Source organism: Chrysoperla carnea, chromosome 1 (assembly GCF_905475395.1).
Source record: "Chrysoperla carnea chromosome 1, inChrCarn1.1, whole genome shotgun sequence".
Taxonomy (NCBI): domain Eukaryota; kingdom Metazoa; phylum Arthropoda; class Insecta; order Neuroptera; family Chrysopidae; genus Chrysoperla; species Chrysoperla carnea.
This window is the reverse complement of record NC_058337.1, coordinates 87282682-87308418: the sequence shown is the minus strand read 5'-3', so window position 1 is coordinate 87308418 and position 25737 is coordinate 87282682. Positions and strand designations below refer to the sequence as shown.

At 30.3% G+C, this 25737-nt stretch overlaps 1 protein-coding gene across 1 annotated transcript in view; it reads right to left on the bottom strand.

Annotated features, from left to right (window-relative positions):
• Nucleotides 1–21159, bottom strand: part of LOC123291889 (pleckstrin homology domain-containing family G member 5-like) — a 58156-nt gene extending 36997 nt beyond the window's left edge. Inside the window, exons 1-4 of the mRNA XM_044872337.1 lie at nucleotides 21100–21159; nucleotides 20241–20990; nucleotides 10931–11275; nucleotides 930–1030 (exon numbers count right to left, since the gene is read on the bottom strand). Of these exons, the coding sequence (XP_044728272.1) occupies nucleotides 930–1030; nucleotides 10931–11275; nucleotides 20241–20990; nucleotides 21100–21159 (1256 nt within the window). The remainder of the gene's footprint in view (nucleotides 1–929; nucleotides 1031–10930; nucleotides 11276–20240; nucleotides 20991–21099) is intronic.
• Nucleotides 21160–25737: the final 4578 nt, after the last annotated feature.

Genomic DNA, 25737 nt, shown 5'->3' with positions numbered 1-25737 from the left:
TATTCAAGTTTTTGACAATTTTGTAATTGAACTATATAACTTGGTACATCGATATTATGGAAGGTGTTAAACGGAAGCCCGTGGAAATGTTAGATTCTAAGCCGTTATCTTGAGCATTCGGTGTGCAGTTAATTATATCTCCCTAAATATTAATTTGTTTAAACATGATTAGGGTTACTCAACATTGTTTTCTTTGATGAAGTTTTCTTGAATAGCTCTGCTTCTATTGATCGGATTGAAGCGAAGAAAAAAGGAAATTATTTTTTATGAATTTCTACATTGTCTTTGCTACTATCGAATCTTGAACATAGCAAAATAACCCCAAAATTTCAAGAAAAATGCAGTAACGTAATATTTTCAACTATCACTGATAACTTTTCGAAAAATGAAGAAATTGAGTTGCAATTCTGGAAAAAATGTAACCTACGATAGTAAATTTTAGCCCGATACATAACCTTTGAGAAAAACGAATTTTTTTGTAAAATTTCAACAGCACGCTTTTTGACAAAATCTGATAATGGATCGAAATATTACAAAATAAAAATGCAAAAATCCAGATTTGTATCACCATAGAAAAGGAAACGCCACCAAAGAAAACAATTCGGATATAGGTGTGTAGAAAGTCGTGCGGATCATTCCGGAACCGGAAAACTCCTTTTCTCTGTTTTTTACAACGAAAGAAATCTATTTAAAAAAAAAACCTTCTACCAAAATTTTCCGATTTGATTATCAAAATCCGATAGATTTACCCCACTATGTAACGATATCCAAAATTTTGAAATGGCAACTACCTAAGTACTATAATTCCTGCCTGCACTAGTTACAAATTCTCGGACTAATATACAGAAAAAACATAGAAATAGGTTATCGCTTTAAAAAAAAGCTGCTACTATATTTTATGATTTATGATTATAATCCAGGTGACTTACTCTAATAATACTCCTCTAGTGGCTGGTATGAACTCTTCACGAGGATAAATTAAATGATCATCACCACTGAATATTACACCAAAGTATTCGGAACTTGATACCTATAATTAAATAATTATCAAACTAACATTTGGTATATAACGAGAAAACTTTATACATAAAATAATCTTACATTAAAATAATCTTACTTGTCTAATTAATAACATAAAATAATTAGTTTTATAATAATTATTAGCTCGCTTTCCTCGATGCAACGCTCTATCTCTACTCGTGAAATTACTACATTATCATATCATCCTTTTTATTTTCATGGTAAATATAACTTATTTGCATTCATGAAAACATATTTATTTATCTGTTTACAATTATTATGGTTAAGGAACTTTGCTCTTCGAAATTTTTATCTGATTTTATAGTATGACTAAATTAGAAAACTATATAAAGACATCACAGTAAAAAGAAGGAAAAAACCATTCCAGCATTATAAGCGGATCGTTTTCATTTAAAGTACGCACACTGTAAAAAAAATACTGGATTGAAGAAATCGCGTTTACTTGGTTATCTTATTATAAATCTTATATCACATGTTTGTTCGGGATAAACTTCGACACTAGTGAACCGATTTTGATAAAAATTTGTAATTTGGTCCAACTTAGAAGATAGGATTTTATACAGGGGTGGGACATTTTGTCTACTAACCAATTTTAAAAATTCTTCCGCCTATGGAATGCTAAATTTTCAGCAAATAACATATGGGCTATATTTTATTTTCTAAAAAATTAGGGTTCCGCACCAAAAAGTTAATATCCATGAAATGGTGAACAAAAGGGGAGGCAAGGGGAGAAGCTAACTTTACAGCTTAACAATTTTCTAGAATCATGACAATAAGCAATTAGTTCGTAATTAAGCAAACTGCACAATCTGATGTCAGAACATGATGTACCCCATCATACTTTAGTTAAAGTTATTTTTTTATTATGCCTAACAGTTTTCATGAGTAAGCCGTGAAACGTGTTGTGTGTCTAGCTTTTAACGAAATAAAACTGTCGCGTTTTTTTTTTTGGGTGTAAAATTATAAAAATCACACTTTGGTTTGCGAATCTACAAGCATTTCTGGAAATAACCACCGCCAGCTAAGGTTAATTCAACCTTTCCAATAGTGATTATTGATTGCTTTCAAAAACAGCAGATTTGTTTCTGATCAAATTACATTCTTCAACTATCCAATTAAGAAGATTGTATATTCATGCATCCTAGTTAGTGGCAACGATTCTCAGACGTTCTTATAGATTAAGAAAATTTAGGTACTATAAATATTTATATAAGAAAATACTGTTTTTGTTTAAAAACAGGTTTAGCGACCTATAAAAGTAACAATCTATATGTACAGGGTGCTTTTTTAAATTGACACAATCTTGTAACTCGAAAAATAAGTTTTATCGATAAAAATACTTCAAGCAAAAAAAGTTGGGTCTATAGGCGCACATCTTACGAAGACATTAAACTTGGCCTAGGTTTTCAGACTCAATCTACTCCATAAAATCATCAAAGCTCAGTCTACTCCATAGCTGGTAATCCATAGATATTGAATACTTTAAATAAGAAAAAGGTTATTGATTAAAAAAGTAACATTTTTTGTTCGAAACTTTTTTCCACAAACCGTACAGTTTACGCAAAAACGGACTGCAAAGTTTTACCCAAAAATTGTTTTATCGGATGTCTCTTGCGGAATCTAGGCTCTCTTCGAAAAAAAATTTCCAATAAAAGTGGTTTGTTTTTCTATAAAGATCATTTTTGTTCAAATTGAATGAATTGTAGGGTATTTTTGGTATTAATTTACTGTCTAAACTTTTTGGTTTACAAAAAAATTTATTAAAAAGAACTTTCTATAATGTAAACTGTTCGTCTAATATTTGCCAGTTATGAATTAGAGTGTGGTTTTAATTGAATCGAAAAGCTTAGAGTAAATTCAATACCCGTATAAGATGTGTGCCTTCAAAATTAACATTTTTCGTTTGAAGCATTTTCCTCGACTAAACTTATTATTCGAGTTTCACGCGTATGTCAAGTTAAAAAAGATACACTGTATATCTAAGTATCATATAAAAGTGATGTTGTGCCGAAAGTACGTTGGTTATTTGCCATTACATAGATTGATACAAGCAGTTAATAAATTCAATCAAAATTTAATAATTCCATTAGTATGTAACCATCATTAATTGCTTTAATTTCGATTTTTAAACATATTACATACATCTAATAGGCAATATTCAAATTAAACGTTATATAAATATTTTACCCAATACCCAATAATAAATCATCGCATTAATTGATATCAAAGTCATTATTCATTTATAACTGACAAATTCGAATAAATTATTTATGGTGGTCAACTAGAAGGGTAATACTATTTATATCATCATTCATGGTCTAATTAAATATTAAGAACACTTATGAACATTTGTCGGTAAGATACTTGGAATCTATATCTTTTAAGGATATACGAGCGCCAAGGCAACGTTGGATAAAAGGTTTGATTTTTTTTTATATGTAGTTGGGCTAACTCTAAATCAATCCAGAAAAGGGGGAGGGCTGCCGGATTATTCAAATAAATAAATTATTTCAAAAGTAGGCATATTTAAAATTGGTCTTATGGGAAAACGGTAGAATGGATGATTACGTTTTGCTTTTTTTTAGCCAGTATTATTAATAACTAATGCAAAAATCTAAATTCTTTTACGTGGTCTTGTAGCGCCATGACGTGGTCATGATTTTTTAAGGCTTTTTTAAGGCGAAACGTGGTCATGATTTTTTAAGGCTTAAGGTAGCTTAGGTTATAACTCGAACGAATTCTAGGCGTAGATATTACAAGCGCTAAAGGTCTGTATTACAAATTGACTTTTTTTTTTCAAAATCTTAAAAACTGCTCTAAAAAGGCTCTTAAATTTCACTTCAATCTTCTTTTGAAACCTATAATGAGCCTACTGAGAGGAGGGTAGATCATGAACTGAATTTAGCATGATTTGATTGGCTAAGTATGTGAATTTATCAAAATAATTTATGAAATTATGGGGCCAAGAATGTCTGATATGCCCCTTGTACACCAAAAAATATTTGTTTTGCGAGTCTGAAAAATTGAAGTGATCCTGCATTTAATATTTCTGCGATACCGTTTGGTACAAAGATTCATTCTATCGACCAAGATCTTCGTTTTCAAAGGCTCCACGCATTTTCAACCTACAAAATCAGTTTTCTTCGCCCTTCATCGCTCTGAAAATAAATGACTAATAAACAAAGTGAATACCACGGCTCAGAAAACGCCGAATGAAAGATTAAAAAAATAATGAAAATTTTAAACCTAAGTTGACGTTAATCTAACCAGTAGAACTAGTAGAACACACGGCACACGAAAGATATAAAAATAATGAAAATTTTAAGCCCAAGTTGGCCTTAATCTAACCAGTAGAACCGGTGATTTCTACCACTTTGTGTTTGTTATTTATATAAGAAAATGCATAACCAAGTTATATCAGTGTGAAAATAAAAAAAATCGAGGATAAAACCTTCTAAAATGCAGTATTCTAGTCTAGAAGTACAAGTTTTGGGTATTTAGTATTTATAATTTAATTTAAAAAAAAATTTGTTGTATCAATTTTTTTATCAAATGATATTTAATATTTTAGAAATATATTAAAATTATGCAAGAAGTTACAGATTAGTAAAATGGAAGTGAAAAATGCACGTCCTGGATGACACGGTTCAAAACTTTGTAGTGATCCAAAAAAACAAAAACAAAAAAATTACAGTCGAATTGAGAATCTCCTACGTAGAAAACCCTACGTAGAAACTACGCAACTACTGATAGACTCAAGCCCTTACTAAATTTTTTTGAGCGAAATTGCCCAATAAAGATTCATGTTGAAATGATACTCCTATATGTAAAAGTGAGTTTAAGTATCATGGTGTCAGTGTTGCGCGGTACAGGGTGAGTACAGGTGAAAATTGAATGTCACACCTCTAGGTATTTCATCCCTGCAACAGCAAATATGTACGGCGTTGCTGGATACTAACTCTGCACAAGTATTCGGAGAAAATTGCATAAATGTCGTACATAAATTTTTCGTCCGGTACTGAAGTTACCGGATTTATTTCTGTACGGAATTTATGTAATTTGCTTCGAATAGTTTTTCACAGTTAGTATCCAGCAGCGGCGGACATATTTCCTGGTGCAGTGGTGAGACACCAAGGGGTGTGACATTCAAATTCTCACCTATACTCACCTGTACTGCGTAAAACTGACGCCATGGTACTTAAACTTACTTTTACATATAGGAGCAACTTCTTCAAAATCTGGTGGGTCATTTCACCCGAAAAATTGTAGTATGGGCTTGTAGTCTAAAAAGAAAATTTTAATGATGCTATCTAAGAATGTGCTTTGTTGGTTACATTTGTTTCTAGTTTATATAAGCACCCAAAAGTATACCCATTTTATTCTTTGAATTGCGTATAATGATTTTAGGCAATATATTTTAATCAAACTCGTAAGACAATTTTAATAAAATGTACCCTCATTTCAGAACATCCCTTTGAAAAGCAACATAATCTAGTTGTTGCATCATCGTACCATTTCAGTCCTGTCAAAAAACGTATATAAAGATAAGTCATCAAAACATGAAGGGGGACTAGAAGCAGGTGGTGTACTACTATTTTATGAGCACAAAAACAAATCGATATTTAAAGTGTTTATGAAGACGCGACTCACGGTTGGCGTACATAGAAATCAAATTAAACAAATCAAATAGAAGTAAATAATACGATGTATATTATTAACTATTAAAAGTCAAAAATATAATAATATGTATATTGTGATATGAAAATACAAACTTATCAATATAAATGTTATATATAGACTAGAAGCTAGGGATTCGGAAAAAAAAAGCTTCTGAGATGGACGTCTGAGTTAGGTTCAATAACTTTCGTATTAACATTGACGTCAGACAAACAAATGGGTATTCAGCAAACATTAATTCGAACGTCTATCAAAATTACATAGTGTTCAGTGGAACTGTAATGAGCGTTGAAATCGAATAAATTTAACCAAATGCGTTACTGGAATGCTAAGAAACCCACGTCAAACACGCCATCTTTGTTTATGATAAATATTATTATTATACTTGTCCTGTGGAAACGTAGCTTCAATTCATTAATACCTATACTATGCTTAGCCTGTCCGCTGGACCCATCCCGCTAAACACAAATTTTATTGCTATCTATTAAGCAGGCCTCTGCCTCACCTTCGGTCTTAGGCCTGGCTGGATCCTTCAGCAGTGGAGCAAAATTTGTTAAATTATCAGAAGATATTTTCGAGCTTAAAGAAAAAGAACACATGTTAAAGATTTTATGATAATTATGGTAGTACATTATTGCCACAGACCTCAAAGAGAAAAGACTGTGGTCTGACTGTGATCGAATACTTCAACTTAATCCAACCTAACTATAGAAAATAAATTTTAAAATCGTTGCAATTAGTTACAATTAGTTGCAGTTATGTAGTCGCTATGAAAACATTACTTGGATCATTCTGGAGGTAGTTTAGTGTATGAAATACAAAGAACAAAATCTGTTGGTAGATAGATAGTTTGCATATTTCTGGATTAAAAATTGCCGTAGTTTCCCTCAATACTTTTAAAAGGACTGCAACAACATCTTCCTTTCATCGATCTAAAAATATATGTGAACGTAATCTTTGTTAATAAAGTAAAAAGTTCCCCGAGAGCTTTTTTTCCAAATCGTATATTTGTATCAGTATCTTCAAAAGTTACTTCTTGGAGAGCTAATGAAACTTAATGTTTTCGATAGTAAAACTTTTACAAAAGCAAACATGCCTACAATAGAGGATAATCCTGATGTCGAATTGACCATATTACCCATAAAAATATAAAACTAGACTTGATACCATGACAAAATTTGAAAGTGAAAATTGATTAAAAAACAAAGCTATAAGCAATTCATTCAAAGGTTGCCCATCTCATTTTAGCAAAACAAAATTTAAATGTAATCTCTATGGCGATACCCACGTTTAACATCACTAGTAGGTATCTTCCTCTTTGTTTAATTAAGAATTTTAAACGTCCATATCTTGATACTAGTAAAGATTTTTGAAAACTAACTTTTCTTTTCTATTCTTGAAGCGAGAACTCTTCATATGAAGTGATAAAAAAAATTTAGCCCGATCCCCTAATCCATCTTTAATATTTTTTTCCAATTTCGCTATTTTTCCTTCAAATTTTGCTTTTAACTTTAAATGAGATTCAAATTCATCTCGCACTTTTTCTCCATCTTGAGCTCCTAGTCTATTAGAACAGGAAAAGACTATAGTGTTTTATGATTATACAGAATGAGAAAGATTTATTTCTCAATATATGCTTCTTAATTCTTTTGCCTAGTAAAACGATATTTTGCGTGTATCCTTAATTAACTATTGTTGTGAATTCGAACAAAGGGTTGGCGGAGGAGTTGTTTCATTGTATAAAGCACGATAATCCTATGGATTGAATGGATGGATAGATGATTTGATTGTAGTCAAATATTGCTGGGTATATAAACCAACAACACACTATAAAAAAATAGACGCGTCCAGTACAAAACAATAACGAATAGTGAAAAAAAACAGAGCTCATTAGAAAGTCATTAATTTGATAATAAAAAAATGGCAACTATAGGTATACAAATTGAAAATTATTGCGTATAGAATATTAAATGAGCTAATTTCAAATTCAGGCGATGAGAAAAAAAATTTAATGAAACATCATTGTATAACTTTGTTACTTTTCGAATTAGAGTATGCAATGCAGAAAACTAGTAAACTGCCAAAGGAAATTTGTGTTTATTTGAAATTTTTGAAAGACTATGATATAGGAACACTATCAAAAAAATAATTGATTAGGGTTACTTTTCTTAGATACTACAAGTGTGCTACTTCACAAAAGGGATGAATAAATCTATTCACGAACATTATATTTTAACGTTATGCTATGTTAACAACGAGAAGGGGAAAGTTTCCATAAAACAATTGTAAAAGTTGATCATTTTGTTTTGTCTGACTCTTTCACAGCTCTATTGTCAAATCCACTTTATTATTATTAATAGAGAGCCGTAAGGCATAAATATCTTAAAAATTCGGAATACAGAGTCAGTTAATGAATCTTTATAAAAAACTTCTTGACTGCATTGTTTTAAGCAGACATAAAGAAGATATAAAATGATTTGTGCGATTTTGTACAAGGAGTGTGAGCCTTTTCGAAGGTGGAAAAATTAATTTTGAAAAATGACAACGAGAATCGATAGAGGAATGAATTATAAGCAAAAAATATATTTGAAACATATTTCGCTACTTTCCGAGCTATTAGCGGTTTCCGAGTATTTAACGTCAAATAATTTAAAAATTTGACGTTTTTTGAAGAAAGTATACATAAGTAAAAAATTGGAATTCAAAGTCATTTAAATTGTAAAATCAAAGTCTTTGTTAAGCAATTTAAGTCAAGTTGAGACAAGACGTTAAGTCAAGTTTCGTCTTTGTTACAAAGACAAAACTAGACTTAACGTCTCGCCATTTCAAAACTAGAAAGCTGATGAAGTATTGTGAGTGAAGTACTGTTTGAAATTTGGGACAATTTAGTCTCCACCTAATTATATTCCATAAAATAAAGAAAGATGATTGATAATGAGTATTCCTATTTATTTTCCTATGAGTATTTCTATTTAAATTAATTTAAACTATATTATAATTATATTTAACTTAATTTGAACTAAATACTATTTCGTCATACGTTGATAATTGCATATTTGTTGTATTGATAAATTAGAGCGCCATATTAATATCAAAGTTATGATTTTAAAGATTTGATTTCGGAATTGTTTTAAGGTAACATTTTATTCTAAAGGTTCGAAAAATAGGTTAATATTTTAACATTTCTCAGTACGTCTTTTCTAGATTTGAGCTTTTATTGAGTATACTTGAGAAATTTACATTTATTTATAACTCGATATAGACATTTGTTGTAAAGATATAAAGCTGAAAATGTTGAAAATTTAGTTTCGAGAAAAACACATTCAAAGTCTGAAGTATTCTATTATAATAAGTATAATCTATCTTTTATAGCGTATCAACTTCATATTATAGAGAAAATTTCTAAGATGCTTCACTATAGATATATGAAAACGAGAAAGTTTTTCTTTCAAAGCATAAAATGTTACCTTAAGTATATAAAACTAGCAATTAACATGCATAATGAGTTGGGTAGGTATAATTGCATATACTGTTATAAAAAGTACTAATTCGACCCTGTAGAATTCCACAGTGCGGTACCTAGGGTTAAAAACAAGCTAGATAAATAATATATAAGTGATACAAAAGGTCAAGAGTAATTTACTTTTTTTAATTAAAGGCAATTTTATTACAGATATGATATACAAATTATATAATGAACAAAATTAAATCTTGATATTATTACTCTAGCTTGTTTGTTCCTAAGCGTTATACTTTTGTACCGAGTCTATTTTTCGTCGCCAGAACTAAAGAAATAAGGAACATCTGGCGTGGACAGGAAAAAACAGGCTAAAAAAATAATATATAAGATTTGTTACTTTATCAGTAGTTGTCGATTTATTACATATCCTGGTTCTAAAAATTTGTGGTCCGTCTGGATATAAGCCTGCTGATTTTCGTAAATCAACATTTAGGTATAAACAATTTTCTTTGGGCTATACACATATAATGTATTTTCATACCATGTATATATGAAATATACATAGTATATTAAGTTTAGTCCCAAGTTTGTAACGCTTAAAAATATTGATGCTACGAAAAAAATTTTGGTATAGGTCTTCATAAAATCATCTAATTAGTCCATTTTCACTTGTCTGTCTGTCTGTCGTCTGTCCGTCTGGCATCACGATTACTCAAAAACGAAAAGAGATATCAAGCTGAAATTTATATAGCGTGCTGAGGAAGTGAGTTCAAGTTCGTAAATGAGCAACATAGGTCAATTGGGTCTTGTAAACCGCTAGAGATATAACAGAAGTTTAAATGTAAAAAATATTCCTTATAAAAAAATAAACAACTTTTGTTTAAAACATTTTTTCGTAAACGTCACTGTTTACCCGTGAGAGCGCAAATTATGCGAAAATTGTATGGTATTATATGGGTAGGTATATCAGTTATATGTAAATGTGTGACATGTATGTATATGTAATGTCAAATGTGACAGTGTAATCAACACAGTATATACGTGGTATTTCAAAAATTAACTCAGTCAATTGTTTGTTTTTTCGGAAAAATTCTCGGAAAGCTTGATTTTTACTTGAACGTTCTATTTTCGGTTCCCAACAAAATCCCAAAAATTCTAACCGTTCCGAATGTCGCTACAAAAGTTATCCGGGGCCAAAGGTCACAAAATACATTTTTTCCAAATTTCAAATACAAATCCAACTTTCCGGGAATTGTTCCGAAGTTCGATCTTCGGATTAGTTCCCTGGATTAGTTCGTATTACCTGCACAGATACCAAAGTTTTCTAATAAAAATTTCTGGTCAATAACCAAAAATAATCTTAGAGAAAATTCATATTTGTTTTTAAAAGCTTATATCTCCAAAACAGTTAAGTTTTGACAAAAATGGGAATTTTCAAAAATGGGACAGGAAGACTTTGTCGCCGTAAATCAAAAATGCGCGTGAAATCTCATGGTGATTTTATTATACACATTTATATGAACATTTTTCACCGTGTGGCGTAAAAATTATGACCTGCTGACTGTCATGTTAGGTAATTAGCTTAATTTCCTCGACTAAAACTTTATACATTTTCAGTTTCGATAAAACCAAAACACGATAATAAGGAAGCTAATACTTTTTATAACAGTATATTCAAAACCAAAACAATCAAGTGCAAATTGAATAAAATAAAAGTGCGTGAGTTTGAAAATTTGGAAAATTATTACCTACCTGTGATCGTACCATTCGATGCCGACGTGACATAGAATTATTGTAAGAAATTTGTTGCTGTGGTAGAATTGTAGTTTGTTGTGGTCCCCTTGAGTTACTAGATAAATCTATATCACTTCCACCAATACTAGTTCGTTGTGCTGTTAACAGCATATCACGACGTAGATGTTCTGCCGATGTTGTAATTGATGGTGATGATGTCAAAGACATTGTACAATTTGGTTCTGATTTTGAATCTTTTAATGTTTCATTTTGGTTGCTGCCATTGGTATCACTATCAGTCGTGCCACCACATTTCATTAATGGGTCTAATTCATCTAAATGCGTTAGACTTCGTGAACGAATCTACAATAATATAACATTATAGAATCAGAAAAAATAATCATGTATCATGTATCCTTCAAATGTGTTGTTTTGTGTGTTTTCATTTGTAATCTAGGCCAGTCAATTTAGGTAAGCCTAATTCATATCTTATTATGTATATATCTTAAAATGGACCCGCGCGGAATTCCGCAGTGCGGTACCTGTGGCTAAAAAAAGGTTAGAGAGCGAATATACTGGGTGTTCTGTTATTGACTGCAGAAACTTACCAAAATAAGCTCATCAAGAGCAATAAAAAAAACTCTTTTCCAAATTTGGATCTGAGGCTTAATTTGGGAGATACGGGTATGACAAAAATTAATAAATTTGCTCATTCACTGACTATCATTTATCAACCAGTAACCAATGATAATACTAGTTTCAAGTACTAGTGTAGGGTTCCGTACCCGAAAAAACAAAAAATTTGGCGATTATGGTTTATAATTTTAACATATAAATAATTACCATGGAAATGAATGATCAAATAAATCTGACTCAGTTCATTTCGAAAAGTAAAATGGTAAAATAATTAGGTAATTCAAGGCAATAATTCAAAACAACAAGGTCAACTCAAATCTTTCAATTTCAATTAAAATATTTCCAAAAATTTGTCGCAAAAAATGATGATAGCTCTCTAAGTACCCTTTTCATCTCATCCGATGTCCTTGACCATTACTTTTATATTGTTTTAAGAAGGTGTGTTATAAGTTTATGGTGTTTATTTGTGTGTCTGTGTGTTTTTCAGTGACATCGTAGCCCCTAAACGGTCGAAACGACTTGATTGAAAACATTTTATAGCTAAGTTTCCAAAAATCGGTTTGCAAGGAATAGAAGGCATTTGTCGGGGGTTTTTTTTAATTTTGTAAATATTACTTGTCTAAGATTACAAATCGCAAAAATGTTTGAAAACAAATAGTTTGTTATTGCATAAAATTAAATCATAGATTGTTTTTATTATACGAGGAAGAATTCTGCATTGACTGACCTATAACTAATTACATACTAAATGTTAACTTGAAATTATCGATTTAATATAATCATCATATACGAATTCAATGAAACGCGAAATTCATATAAAAAGGATTCCTATAGCCATAATGAGTAAACAACACTAAAAAAAGAAAATATAACACAATTCATTCTTTCTTTCATTTATTATATTATTCAATTTTTCATATTGAAAATTACAACCGCAAATCAATATGAAAAAAAATGTTAAAAAATTGACACTGTTTACTACCTGTGTACCTGTTTCTCTAAATATTTTATTAACCAATAGGATTCTATCTTCTAAGATATATGTTCAACATAAAATAAATAATATATTTTGATGTAGAATAGAAAATGTTAAAAGGTCCTTTTAAGGTCAACTTGAGGCTTTTATAAATGGTTATATTTTATTGCAAAATGTTTTCATTTATAATAGGCATTAAAGAAATTTAGCAAAGAAGAATATTTAATTTACCTTTTACTCTGAAGTTTAATATTTTGGTAATTAAAATTAAATAGCTCTTGTACAACTTTTTAATAGCTAATAAATGTGTTTCTTACAGGGCTGGATTTACACAAAGAGCCACCCTTGGCAATGGCAAAAAATATCGCCCTAAGTTTCTTCAGCTGGTTCAAATACAATAAAGTGTCTATTGCTTAAGAATTCGTCATTATTCCAGAAAGCGTATGCATCAGGATTCAAAAATTATAAGTTTGGTTGAGAATATATGTTTGTGAAAATATCTGATAGGTATTTTTGGTCGCTGAATACGAATCTGATGTCAAAATACACAAATTCTATCACGTATTCCAAAAATCATGTCATTTTTGACCCGAAATTTCACTTTTTGGCACAAAAACGGAAAACTAAGTATTTATCGACCAAACTGTTATCTAAGAGGTATTTTTGATGGCCGATTACGAATATGATGTCAGATAAACTGATTCTGTCACGTATTGCGAAAACCATCTCATTACGAACCCAGTCTCAGAATACACTAATTCGGATTTTCAGAGAGAAGACATCATTTTCAGAAGTACCAAAAGTGGAACTTTTCGGGGCAAAAAAGGCCTCATTTTTTGAATATAAATTCTATAAACACGTTACAAAGAATTTCATTTTTCATTTCGGTGATGTTTCCCCACTTTTCTTAAGCATCCCGGCTTATAAGTAGTACTAAATATAGTACGCAAACACACGGTTTGTGCATTTCAGCATTCGTTCCCATTTTACAGTTCTTCAAATTTTTCAGATTCTATTTCTTTACTTTTCAGTGCCCGATATAAATTGAACTTCATAGGACACCTAAACTAAAAACTTTCACAGGAACTACAACGAATTTAACACGCAAAAATTTCTTTATGCCACACTCCCTATATTTTAAACTGTTCAACAAAATTCGTTATTTTCGCGAGAGACCTGTAAATGGTTTTGCACGCAACGAATATAATTTGAAATAAATGTGATTGAATGCAAATTATCGGAGTAGACAAGAAATATTTTTTGAAGGCATCCCAAAATATATTGTAGAATCACGCGAGTCACAACACATTTTTCGGGCTAAATACGGTCTATAAATGAAAAATACTTTTATTTGTACGTCACACTGATTCAAAGAAATAAATCATAATTGTTTTTGTTTTAAGTTTATTACTGAACTTATAAAAAATTCATAACGTGGGAGCTGCGTTAGCTAAGCGAATTCCCTCAGAGATTGAAAAAAAAAAAAACACATTTTTCTAAAAATCGAATATTCTATTTTTAATTTTTCAAGAATTTTTATTTCGAAGACTAATTCCTTGATCTTTCAAATACCAAAACCCTTCTTGATACCTAATTTTATTCAAATCGGACTTAAATTGCGACCGCTAAAAAGTTTACAGACACATAAACGTTAAAACGTCAATTTTGTCATCTATTGGGTAGGATCGATGGACATTTGAAGAAATTTTTACAAAATTCCACCATCAATAAAAAAGCAATAGCTCCATTTCCTTCGGCAATTCGCTAATAATAATTTATTTGTAAGTTTAATTAATTAAAATTATAATTAATTGTGAACATAATTTTTGGCATAAGAATTTATGACAAAATATAAACAAGGATTATTTATATATTGATAACTTAAATTAACTAAACTATACGAATTTAATAAATTAAAATATATTCTACTCCTTCCGTTATATGTCATTAAAATTAATTTACACCTGTTAATCTTCCTTATATGGATTTTATTTATTACTCTACACTTTAACCTTATAAAGCTATTTTACACCAATTATTTTCGATGCGAAATATATGTTATAACCTATATGATAGCTGAAGCTCCATGATACATTCTCATAGATATACGTGGAATAAATTGATAACGAACAAAAATGAACACCACATATAATATTATTATCTGAACGAGCACCATGTGTGAATGTGTGATATACACCTAAGACACGTATACAATACTTCTTGTTACTCGAAAGTCCCTAAAGGAATTTTTGATTAAAATCAAATTCACTTCTATCAAGTACTGGATTGAGTTAACATTTCTTTGGGGAATGATTCAATCTCTTCATATTTAAGACGTCAAACTGTAGCTTTGGATAACGTGTTTGGTGTAATCTAAGACATGTATCGGACGATTTATATGTGACTGAATAGCTAGTCAAAAACTAGATAAACATAATCTTGAGCTGCTCACCTTATTTACATTAAACTTCAAGAGCTTGAGGTATTTGTCGTTCATGGAGAGCTTGCCTAAAGAGTTGCCGATAATTTAAGAGTTCTTAAACCCCTATAATAATTGAAACGTGATTATCTTGGCCATAGTACTAAAAAATATGCAGACCACGGCACAGTCAATGACTTATGAGTCAATGATTATTCATTGATGGTGATGAATCGATAATACAGCATAGCGAGGTGATTTCATTATCACCTCTGGCAGTACTTAACAGTATCTTTATCTATGGAAGATATCACCAAATACTAATCAAAATATCAAAACAATGCAGCAACAAACATCGGAGTTAAAAGAGAGAGCAACAATTAAGCTTTTTGCAAGCTCCAGCTGAAAATATGATGCTGGAATCCTCCTTGGCTATCAGGCCTCAAATGTTAAAGAAATAAACAACTGAACTATACTTTTGCTCAAGGGTGTTATGCTTTAACTTGATAGCCAATAAGACTTTTCTCAACGCCGGGTGAACTCGAGCTTCACTGTATCAGACAAGCTAACTGGATAATAGGTAAAAATTCAACTAATGAAACTCTCCAAAGAATTCTCCAAAGGTTGCTGTTAAGGAGACTAGGGGGTTTGTGGTGACAAGTTTCTTCAACAAGATTTTAACCGATTCTTAAGGTCTTCGTTTTCGTCAATAAAACATGTGATTAAGAAAATTATAATTACTGCTAGTCCTAGAACTTGCTGGTTTTTAAGGAACATTTGTATTGTCTAAGTTCAAATCTCTTCTCAGATGTCAAAATGCAGATACTTTACTTTGAAAATTTTTTATACGGCTTGAAATCAATTGACCTTCGAGCGAAAGAACATTTTCCATTGCGAGAAAATTTCATTATAATCGCTGTATTTGCTTGATAGTAAAGACATACGACGTGATACATAAGTTTTAGTATTATGATTTCTGCAACCTTTGCAGCCTGTGTAAGAAGAAGAGAAGACGAGACTAGATATATGTAAATGTTTCTGGATCCGTTTTACATGTTTCAAAAAGTTCATTCGGTTATCTCTTTAAACAGTTTAAAACAACCGCCCGTTTCTCGAACTCGAAGATAAACTTCATCGTTAAGGTTTCCAAAACTTAAGATTCCTGGGTATTAGCATTCCTGATTTATAGAGCATTTTCTAAAACTATTGTAATTCTCTCTCTCACATGAGACGAGAAAGATAATTTCATTGAAAATTTTTGTCCATTTTGAAAAAATTATCCTTAAGGGACAGGATCTGCTCTTGTTTATAAATTTAAATGTCTTTTGAGATTTAATCAGTTAATCATTTTTCTCTTTAAATGAACATTGCACAAGTTATAAACTTACTTGTTCAATTTTCCTCTTAAAGATCAGATTTTATGATATTTAAACTATTTTTAGTGGAAAGGTCTCAGATATAAGATTCCCAAGTGATGGACGCCATATAATATTGAAACGCATGCCTTTCCGTGTCCAAATCCAAAGGGTCAAATTTATGGAATTTATTTCTCTTTTGTTTTGTGTTAATATTATTGCGGTATTTTCAATTATGTACTCAGTTAAAAAAAGAAACGTAATACCTAAGAATAAACGTTATATAAATCATACAACATTGGTGGATGGTAGATATTATGTCAATTATACTTTATAAATGGGTTAATGAATATATGGGGTACAAAAAGTATACTCTCAAGGTATTATAAACAATTGATAAAATCCATTTGGTTAAATTCTATATACTCCGTAGTCAGTAGGTACCTACCTTTCTACCTACCTACCTACCTACTTGTTTTGTAAATAAACAACAAGAAGGTAGAAATTTAAAATTATAATCACTAATAAATGAATAAATAAATATATAAATACATACCAGTTATTATTTTTATATATTATTTATTTTATTTATAAATGAATTAGAATTTTAATGATAATTTGATTGAATTAGAAATGTGAAAAAGATAGTGCTTACTCCTTTTTGGTACGATCTTTTTATACATTTAAGTTTTCTAGGAGGAATTAACAAAGTGTTTTATCCAGCAGGTAAAACCGAGTTCGAAGTTGCATATACCTATCACGGTTAAAATATTAATTAGTGAATAATAGCAATGTCAATATTGTATAGCACTTATATAGTTGTACCCGTATTTCTCTCAAGGCACAGTGTCGGAGACGGAGCAATCCTCACCGTTTTTCCATGCGTCCTTATTTTTCACAGTTAATTTCAATAAGGCTGTCAAGACTGAAATCTTGGCAATAAAAACGACAGGCAAAGTGATAAAAGACAGGCAGACTGAAAAGTCAATTGGAAAGTCACAACCTAAACGAATAGCCAAGGTAGTGATGAATGATGAGGAAATCAATGTCACGGATTAGTAAAGAACGGTTAATTACCGCTGGGAAAAGTTATGTGAAGGATTTATCAAGCTATATAAACGGGCAAAACCAACAGCGGAGATAATAGACCCATCTCTCCCACCGATTAGTGAACGAAATAGGATAAAGCTACTATTATCTAGGTGAAACATAAATATATATTACATAATTGTAAAGATTTCCGCTTATCTGGTACACTATGATCCGAGATAAAAGTATGCAACTGCTTAAACGTAAGAAAGAACTCATTTTAATCGTAGGAAAATGTGCAGTTGGGTTAGATTGACAATAACGTAAAACCACAGGTCAGTTACTACAGAGAAAGACGCAACGAGAAGGTGGAGGAAACTGAACAGTTGCAGCAGATTTAGGAAAAAATAAACCGAAATAAATTTCTAAAATAGTGTCCCATTTTTGAACGCACTAAAAATTTCAGAACCCAACCAACTCCTTTATAGTCGACAAGCTCAACCCAACCAAACTCATAATTACAACAATATCCCGGGACTATTTTTTCCGATTACCTCTCTCTCATCTCCCAGCGTTGGAAAACAAATGCTCTATTACTTTGGGGCACACTTTTCTGTTAATAGATGTTAACAGATTTACTATCAAAATGATATTATGGACTAAGATCCGAATTAGGATCAACCTTCACCTATCTGCTTACCGAATGAAATGAACCAGGCTACCCTAATTCGGATCCTTTACTACTATTTGATAAGCAAAAGAGATTGTAGAGGATTTTGTTCTGAAATAAAAGTTGAAACAAATTGACCTATAAAAATTTTGGACAATTTCATTAACCAAAGATATTGCTAACATTATAGTCAAGTCCACAACTCAACCCATCTAAATTTAAAGATAATTGATCTTTGAACAACATAATATTTATTTCTTCGTATTTATATTCTTTAAGTAGTATCTGAATATTTTATTATTTAATAGAATAATAAAACAGAAAGCTTTTAAAATGATTAAAAATTATGAGGATAAATATTTGTTTAACACACTGAATGATATATTCAGTTCTGACACTACCTATACCTATACTGATATTTAATAGATACTTTTAATAAGATCTCAGCGTCAGAACAGATTTTTATTAAATGTATTTGAGCACGAACAAATTGTTTGTGATGCCAGATATGTCAATCACTACATGTCACTTACATGGATTTACATGATGTTCCAAACCAAAGATTCTAATACATAAATGTATAAGAAAATTTAGGTAGGTAAACATATAATAATATTATTATTACCTACTCAATATACAAAATGCTGTTTTATATTATCATAAAATGGATATGCTTCAGGGAACAAATCTCTTAGTAAGCCTGCCAGCATTAATAGTGTAAGCGTACTACTTTTTTTTAACAAAAAAATTCGTTAGTGGGCAAAGTCAGCGGGAAAGGGTCGATAATGGGGTTACAAATGTTGGGGTAAAAATCCAACAGCTGAATGTTTGCCGGTGAAGAGGGATGGCAATCGGTTTTTTGCGATTTGCGGCTTAAATACTCGTCCCACCAAAACAAGTTAAATGTAATAGTTCTAGACAGTAAAATAAATCTAGAACTTTTATTTTATTATTTTATTAACATAATCTCAAATTTTCGAGTAAAACGCAAAAAAAATATTTTCTTGGATTTTAATTGTTTATTCCGCGAAAAAAAGGCAGCCGTTTTGTAATTTGGTACAATTGAATCTCTTTGAATTCCTAATAGCCTGGTATTTTTTTTGTTTTTTCTAAATTCAGTAGTTTTTTGAGAAATTGGTAGGTTAGGTTAGGTTAGAGCGGCTGTCCTGTGGTGGGACACACTTACACCATAGGGTCCGTTGTGATACCGAAGAAGGGTTGACCCATCCCCGGCCACTATTCCATGAACCAATTGGAGCTGTTTAAGAACAGCAACAGAGCTTTGATGTCGACAGACTTTAGGTCGGAGAAGTCGTCAAAGAGAGGCTGGCTCTAGTAAGTCCATCTCCTCATGGCAAGAGCTGGGCAATGACAGAGATGATTAGACATTGTCTCCTCTTCACCACTGTGGCAGCTCCTACAGTAGTCGTGATACACTGCTATGCGCAAGTGTTCAGAATGCCTGCCGCCAAAGTAGAGAAAATGGTAAAAAAGACCTCTTTTTAAAGCCGCTCAAAAATTTTTTTTTAACGCCAGTCATTTTCTTCGTAAAGACATGAAAATTTATATAAAAAAATAAAAATATATTATTGTAGACAAAAAACATACTTAAAATTGCAAAAAGCTAGAAAACCGCCACCCCTCTTCACTAGCAAACATTTTTACCCAATATTTGTAACCCCTTTATCTACCCTTTCCTGCTGAGTTTGCCCTGTAACTAATTATTTTTTAAATTGACTACTTTTTCAGTTAATACGCTTAGTCTATAAAGACAAATATATAAATATAATTTGACCAAGATACTAACTTTGTGCTATTTCAGCAAAATATTCCAAACGAAAAATTAGTGAAACATGTAAACTCGATATTGTGACTACTAGTACAGTCGACTGGTAGTTTCAGGTAGAAAAAGGTCGAAAGTTAATGAAACTTTAGGGTTTTGTTCAGGGATGGTTACATAACATATTGTCAAGTTTTGTACCTCGAGGCCACTGTGCGAAAAGAGAAGGGAGGAACTGCAAACTTTTCGACTTTCTTCCGGTTTTTCCTCAAACATTTTTTTCTTTTACGTCCTACGGCAAAAGCAACTCTATACTTTTTTTAATTTTCTACAGTTCAAATTATTCAAATGATATATGACGCTTCGAAAAAAGATCATTTTTCAAAATTCGCTAAAAATTGTCTGTTTAATTGTGTAGTGTAGGTAGGTTGTAAGTATTTGTAAAAAATAGCGAAACGTTTACCTGAACTTTAGCAACTGGTGGTGAAACAACTAAAAATATTCTCATAGTTGCTTTTAAAAAATCATCTCGTGTCACATTTTTAGTTCTATCTTGATTGTCACTATTTACAGCACTGTTATTAGCACCATTTTTTAATTTAATTTTTGATGTTAGTGTATTCACAGACGATGATGTTGATAATTCTTTTTTATTATTACTATTAACATTATGTTTGAATGAGCTAGAACTACTATTCGATGATTTTGTACTATTTGATTTGAATGAATTGGTCACTTTTGTAAAAATTTCAGTTTTCTTATTTGCAATATTTTGAGAATCTATAGTATTTGTTGATGATGTTGATGATGTTACATCTTTACTTTTATTAAAACTTTTCAAAAAATCTGCTTTCTTCGTTGTAAAATGGACGTTTTTCGATTTATATTTTAATGATTTAAATAAATCGTCTCGTGTCTCATGTTGTTGATTCGATGATGGTTGTATATTATCACTAGTCGTTTTACTACCAGTATTGTAAACAGTATCTCCGCCGCTAGCTGTCAGAGAATCTTTACTATTTTCACGTGAAAAACGTGTGAATGTCAAGGAACTTTTACGTGATAAAGACGTAGGCCGTTGTAGTGTATCGTTTGAAGGTGATATACTTGGGCTCTCGGTACTTGTACCTGATGCATGTCGTTGTACGCGGCGTCGAATTGAACCTACCAACCGACGCCACTCGTACGGTTGATCTTGTGCCGACGTCGCTTGCTTTATTTAATCAATTGTTTTTTAATATTATTTTCTTGTCTCTGTATATTATTTCATTAAATTCTTGTTATTTTTTTTATCTGGATTCGATGTTTATTTTTTGGTTAACTTTTTCTTTGTTATTATTGAATTGGCGTTCATGACTGAATTTATAAAGTAAATCACACATTGTTGTTTATTTTGATAAAAAAAAACGCAAATATTTATTGAGTAAAAAAATTGAGTAATAAGTTAATAATTTATGGTAAATACTCATTTTTTTCCTCAAAAACTATATTCGCTAAAAAAAAGTAAACAGATAGTCAGTAAGATGATGGCAGATTAAGGTCTTATTTTCTCCCTTTTATCTAGGGATCTGAGAAGTATAGGTATTATAGTTTTGGCGAAAACGAGCAATTATTCCCAACGTTTTTACAAGGCTAACATATTGAAAAATTCATTTAACTATTTTTCGAAACACTGACGATTTTGTCATTTTAATGCAAGACATTTTATCGAAATTATTTTATCGAAATACAAGACATTTTAGTGAAGTAGATCTGTGATATGTTCGAGTTTAGTTGATTCGCTACACCTTCAGATGGATATAGGGATAAAGTTCTTTGAGGAAGACTCGCAGAAAAGAATATTTTAAGCAATTACTGTACTGGTATCGACGCAATAAGACATATATGCCCAAATATAAAGACTATTCAAAAAGTATGGGAACAGTAAAAAAAACTCGAGAGATCAACACCCCTCACCCTTCTTAGCTAATCTCCTCGACTGGGCAAGAGTTAAATTTTCAAATCATAAATGGAATTCCTCATTTTTATAACAGATTAAGATTTTCCATGTTAAAAAAGTAACTATACTATTTCAAAAAAAAATTTTCGTAAATTTTTGGAAAAATTACATAGCCTTATGAAAATAATAAAGTGTTTAATTAATTTCATGAATTTATCATACATAGATGCCTAGCTGAAATAGATTTTCCACTAACGTTAGTAAATGCTACAATTGCAAAAAAATATTTTCGTAATTTTTGTTGAAATTAATCAGACTAATAAAAAATTATTAAAATACTATTCCACTACGCAACTGCATGATAATTTTAAGCTTTAAACATGGAAAATCTGAATATGTAATAAAAAAGGGATCTCCATTTCAGATTTTAAAGTTAAGCCCTGCCATATCCCAAAGGATTAGATTTTCATTTCATTATGCAGAATAAAGGCAAAAAATATTGGTGATTTTTTTTTTTCATTTTTCCAAACATGTCTCTCTTGATTTCTTCGATTGTACCCATTCTTTTTAAATTATCTTTAGAAAAAAGACATTTGCGCAAAAGGACTATATTAAAACTTAATCCGGCTACTTATACTCGTCCCAATGTGATTTCACGCTTCTGCTCCCACACTGATATTAATCATTAAAAGGTGACATTATGAAGTGCATTCGCCATAGAGTCGTATTCAGAAAAGTCTTGCTTAGAACACGCAGTATACGACAGCTTAGGCAATTAGTTTGCCTATGAGCTACTTTAGATCAGGAAGTAACGATTCTATAATGAATTTGGAGGCAAAAGCTTTTTCTAGTTATTATAAATTTTATAGCATTGGTTACGTTAAAGTGTAAATAAATTTTATTACTCAAACTTTTTATTATATTTTTTAATATCATCAAAGACAATAAAAAAACGAACTCAATTTTGATTTATTAACAAATTGAGATAATTTCACGCAGTAAATTGTTTGTAGAATATGGTTGAAATCAGTCTACACAAAAATACAACATAAAAAAGTTCAATATACTTTTTATTTACACTTTTATAGGCAACTTGTATTACGTATACACATAAAAAGTTGTCTACGAAATAAATAATTTATAAAATACATAACTTATTTATATATCAAGTTATTTTGTATTTTTTTTATAATTTAAGACAACAATAAAACTAAAAATTTATTTTAATCAAATTCAGATCTAAAAAACGAAAAAAATTATCCAAAATTTAGGACTTAAATAAATTGTGATAAGGTATGCCGTTGAATGTAGAAATTAATATCTATTTATCGTTTAAGCATTCTTTCTGATGTAGCTATCCTGTAAAGCTGATGGTTGAAATTTTTAAAAATTCCTATCAGTTATGGTTCAGGTTAATTGTGTTATATTAAATAATAAAATAAGAGCAGTACAGACTTCGCCTGCCGTAAACACAATTTTTGCGTTTTCTCCCCTTTTGAATAGTTGACACTAAAAAAGCATTGTGCATAGCTTTATCATATCTACATTTTTCCCATTGTTTAAAAAAGTTGGTACTTACAAATTACTCTTACAAAAACTACCACCATTGCAAACATTAAAAAGAATGTAAGTGATAAGCTTTTTACTTATTCGTTGTGGGCGTAGTCATGGTAGGGACAATCGAATCGACGCCAGCGTTTCCAGTGATTAATTTTGGCGTTAAAGGAGGCTGTTATGGCTAATTTTCAATTCTTTACATGTAAGTGATGTAGTAAATGTCAAAATAAAATTATTGAAAAATAACAATTAATTAAAATTGTTGCAATTATGAAAATAAGAAACACAATTGCATAAATAATATTTTTTAAATGTATGTAAACATAATTAATTATTGAAATTTGTTAGAAAATAATATTAAATTTTCAGTATAAACTATGTATACAATCCAGAGAATTATATATCCATCCATACAATTATATTAATAAAGTAGTGTATCGTTACTATATAAACGCCTCCAATAAAACTCATGCACGGTACGAATAAGAGTTAGCATAAATATTGTTCAAATTCATTTACAGTAATAAAATCATCAGGAAATCATCAAAAATGATCGGTTTTTTATTTATAAAATTTCAAATGGATAAAAATAAACACAATTAAGATTTAAAAATTTTAATAAAGAATAAAAATTTTTTTAAATAAGATAATTATTAAGTAAATTGAAGTGTACATAATAGAATCAAGAAAACCATTCGCTTAGAATTTGTGCTACAAAAAAGCTCACAAAATATACCTATTACCTACACATGAGCTTCTAAATAAAAAATAAATTACCTACTTAAAATTATTTATATTCTAAGATAATTATTAAAAACTTCGTGAATACGAATAGATATTTTTTAATTAAACACTTACAGTAACCTATTAAGCAAAATATACTATTTTTGTACCTACATCCTGTACATTGATAACAACTATAATACCTGTACTAATAGCCATCAGCTCTTTTGCTACATATTTTTTTAATAAATTTAATTATCTGCGGCAACCAAATTTTAATTTATTAGTGAACTACGAGATATTCACCAATAACCCTCAAATCTCTTTAACAACTCTCTTATGAATTATACAAAAGTTGTATACCTACAAACAATACATTATATATTATTTACGTTATAATCTGCCTAAGGCCAACGGGAATAATTAAATTATTAGATGAATTTTACGCTTCGTTATTATAATGAATTGTACCCGATAGAATAATAACAAGATTCATGTCAAAATATTTTAAGAAGAATAAAGTTTGTTAAATATTAGATAATATAATTTTGTTTCTTGGCAACTTATGTTGTTACCAAGGTAAGTAAAACTTGTTAATTATACTAAATCTGAACCGTGATTAGTCAGTCCATCATGGCATAAGAATAAATGGGAATAAAATTAGAATAGTGTTTTGAAGGATATATCTATATTTCTGCTGGATATACTGCACTGGGGTGGTTAATGCAGGTATTAGCGAGAAGTCCGTTACTATTGTCCATAATGCACTAAATCACAGGAGTTATTTCTGTTTTTAATAGATTCAGTATCACGTACTGTATGTAAATTCTCAAAATCCATATATATTTCCATATATAATATTTGGAGAGCGAAAGTGTCACCATTTTGAGAAAAACCGTTTCGAACAAGATCTCCTTAATTGTAGCCGCGTAATATCTCCATGGTCGGAACGCATAATAATTTCATGAATATTATTTTTAGAAAAGTTAAAAGTAAAAGTTGAAGGAAATTATTTAAAAGTTTAGTTATGAGCATTTTATCGTTTAAGTAATTATAGTCCAATAAAATGAAGATTTAAACTACCATCAAAACGGAAGCCTGCATTTTGGAATATAAGTTCGTTTTGACATAAATTTTAAGTACACATAGTTAAATAATATGGAATTCTATTAAGGGGGTAAAAAATCAATAAAAACTACCCCCAAATTGGTAGTTTTTAACACCGAATTGTTCCTTACCATAGAACTGAAAAACGTAATTTTTGGGGGATTTTTCCGATTTTCCGGGGAAAAATATTTTCATATATACGCGACTGAGCTATAAATTAGATTTTTTTATTGCAAATATCTCGATTTCTATTACAAATACCTCAAAAGTGATTAGAAATGACTTTATAGAAAATTTTAGTATCTACATTTTTTATTCAAGACTTCCATATCTTCGTATGTTTTCAAGATATTTTCTAAAAAGTTATTTTGGGGGTAGTTTTTAATGTTTTTCTACCCCCTTAATAGAATTCAATATTTTTTACTAAGTATACTTCAAATTTATATCAAGACTTATATTCAAAAATGCAGGCTTCCGTTTTGATGGTAGTTTAAATCTTCATTTTATTGGACTATTATCAGAAGAGATATCGGTCAAAGAGTCAATAAATAAATCGTAATAATAGTATAAGTCGTAAACGGCAAGTGATCCTCGTTTCATAAAAAACATAAAAAACTTAATTACGTAATTGTTA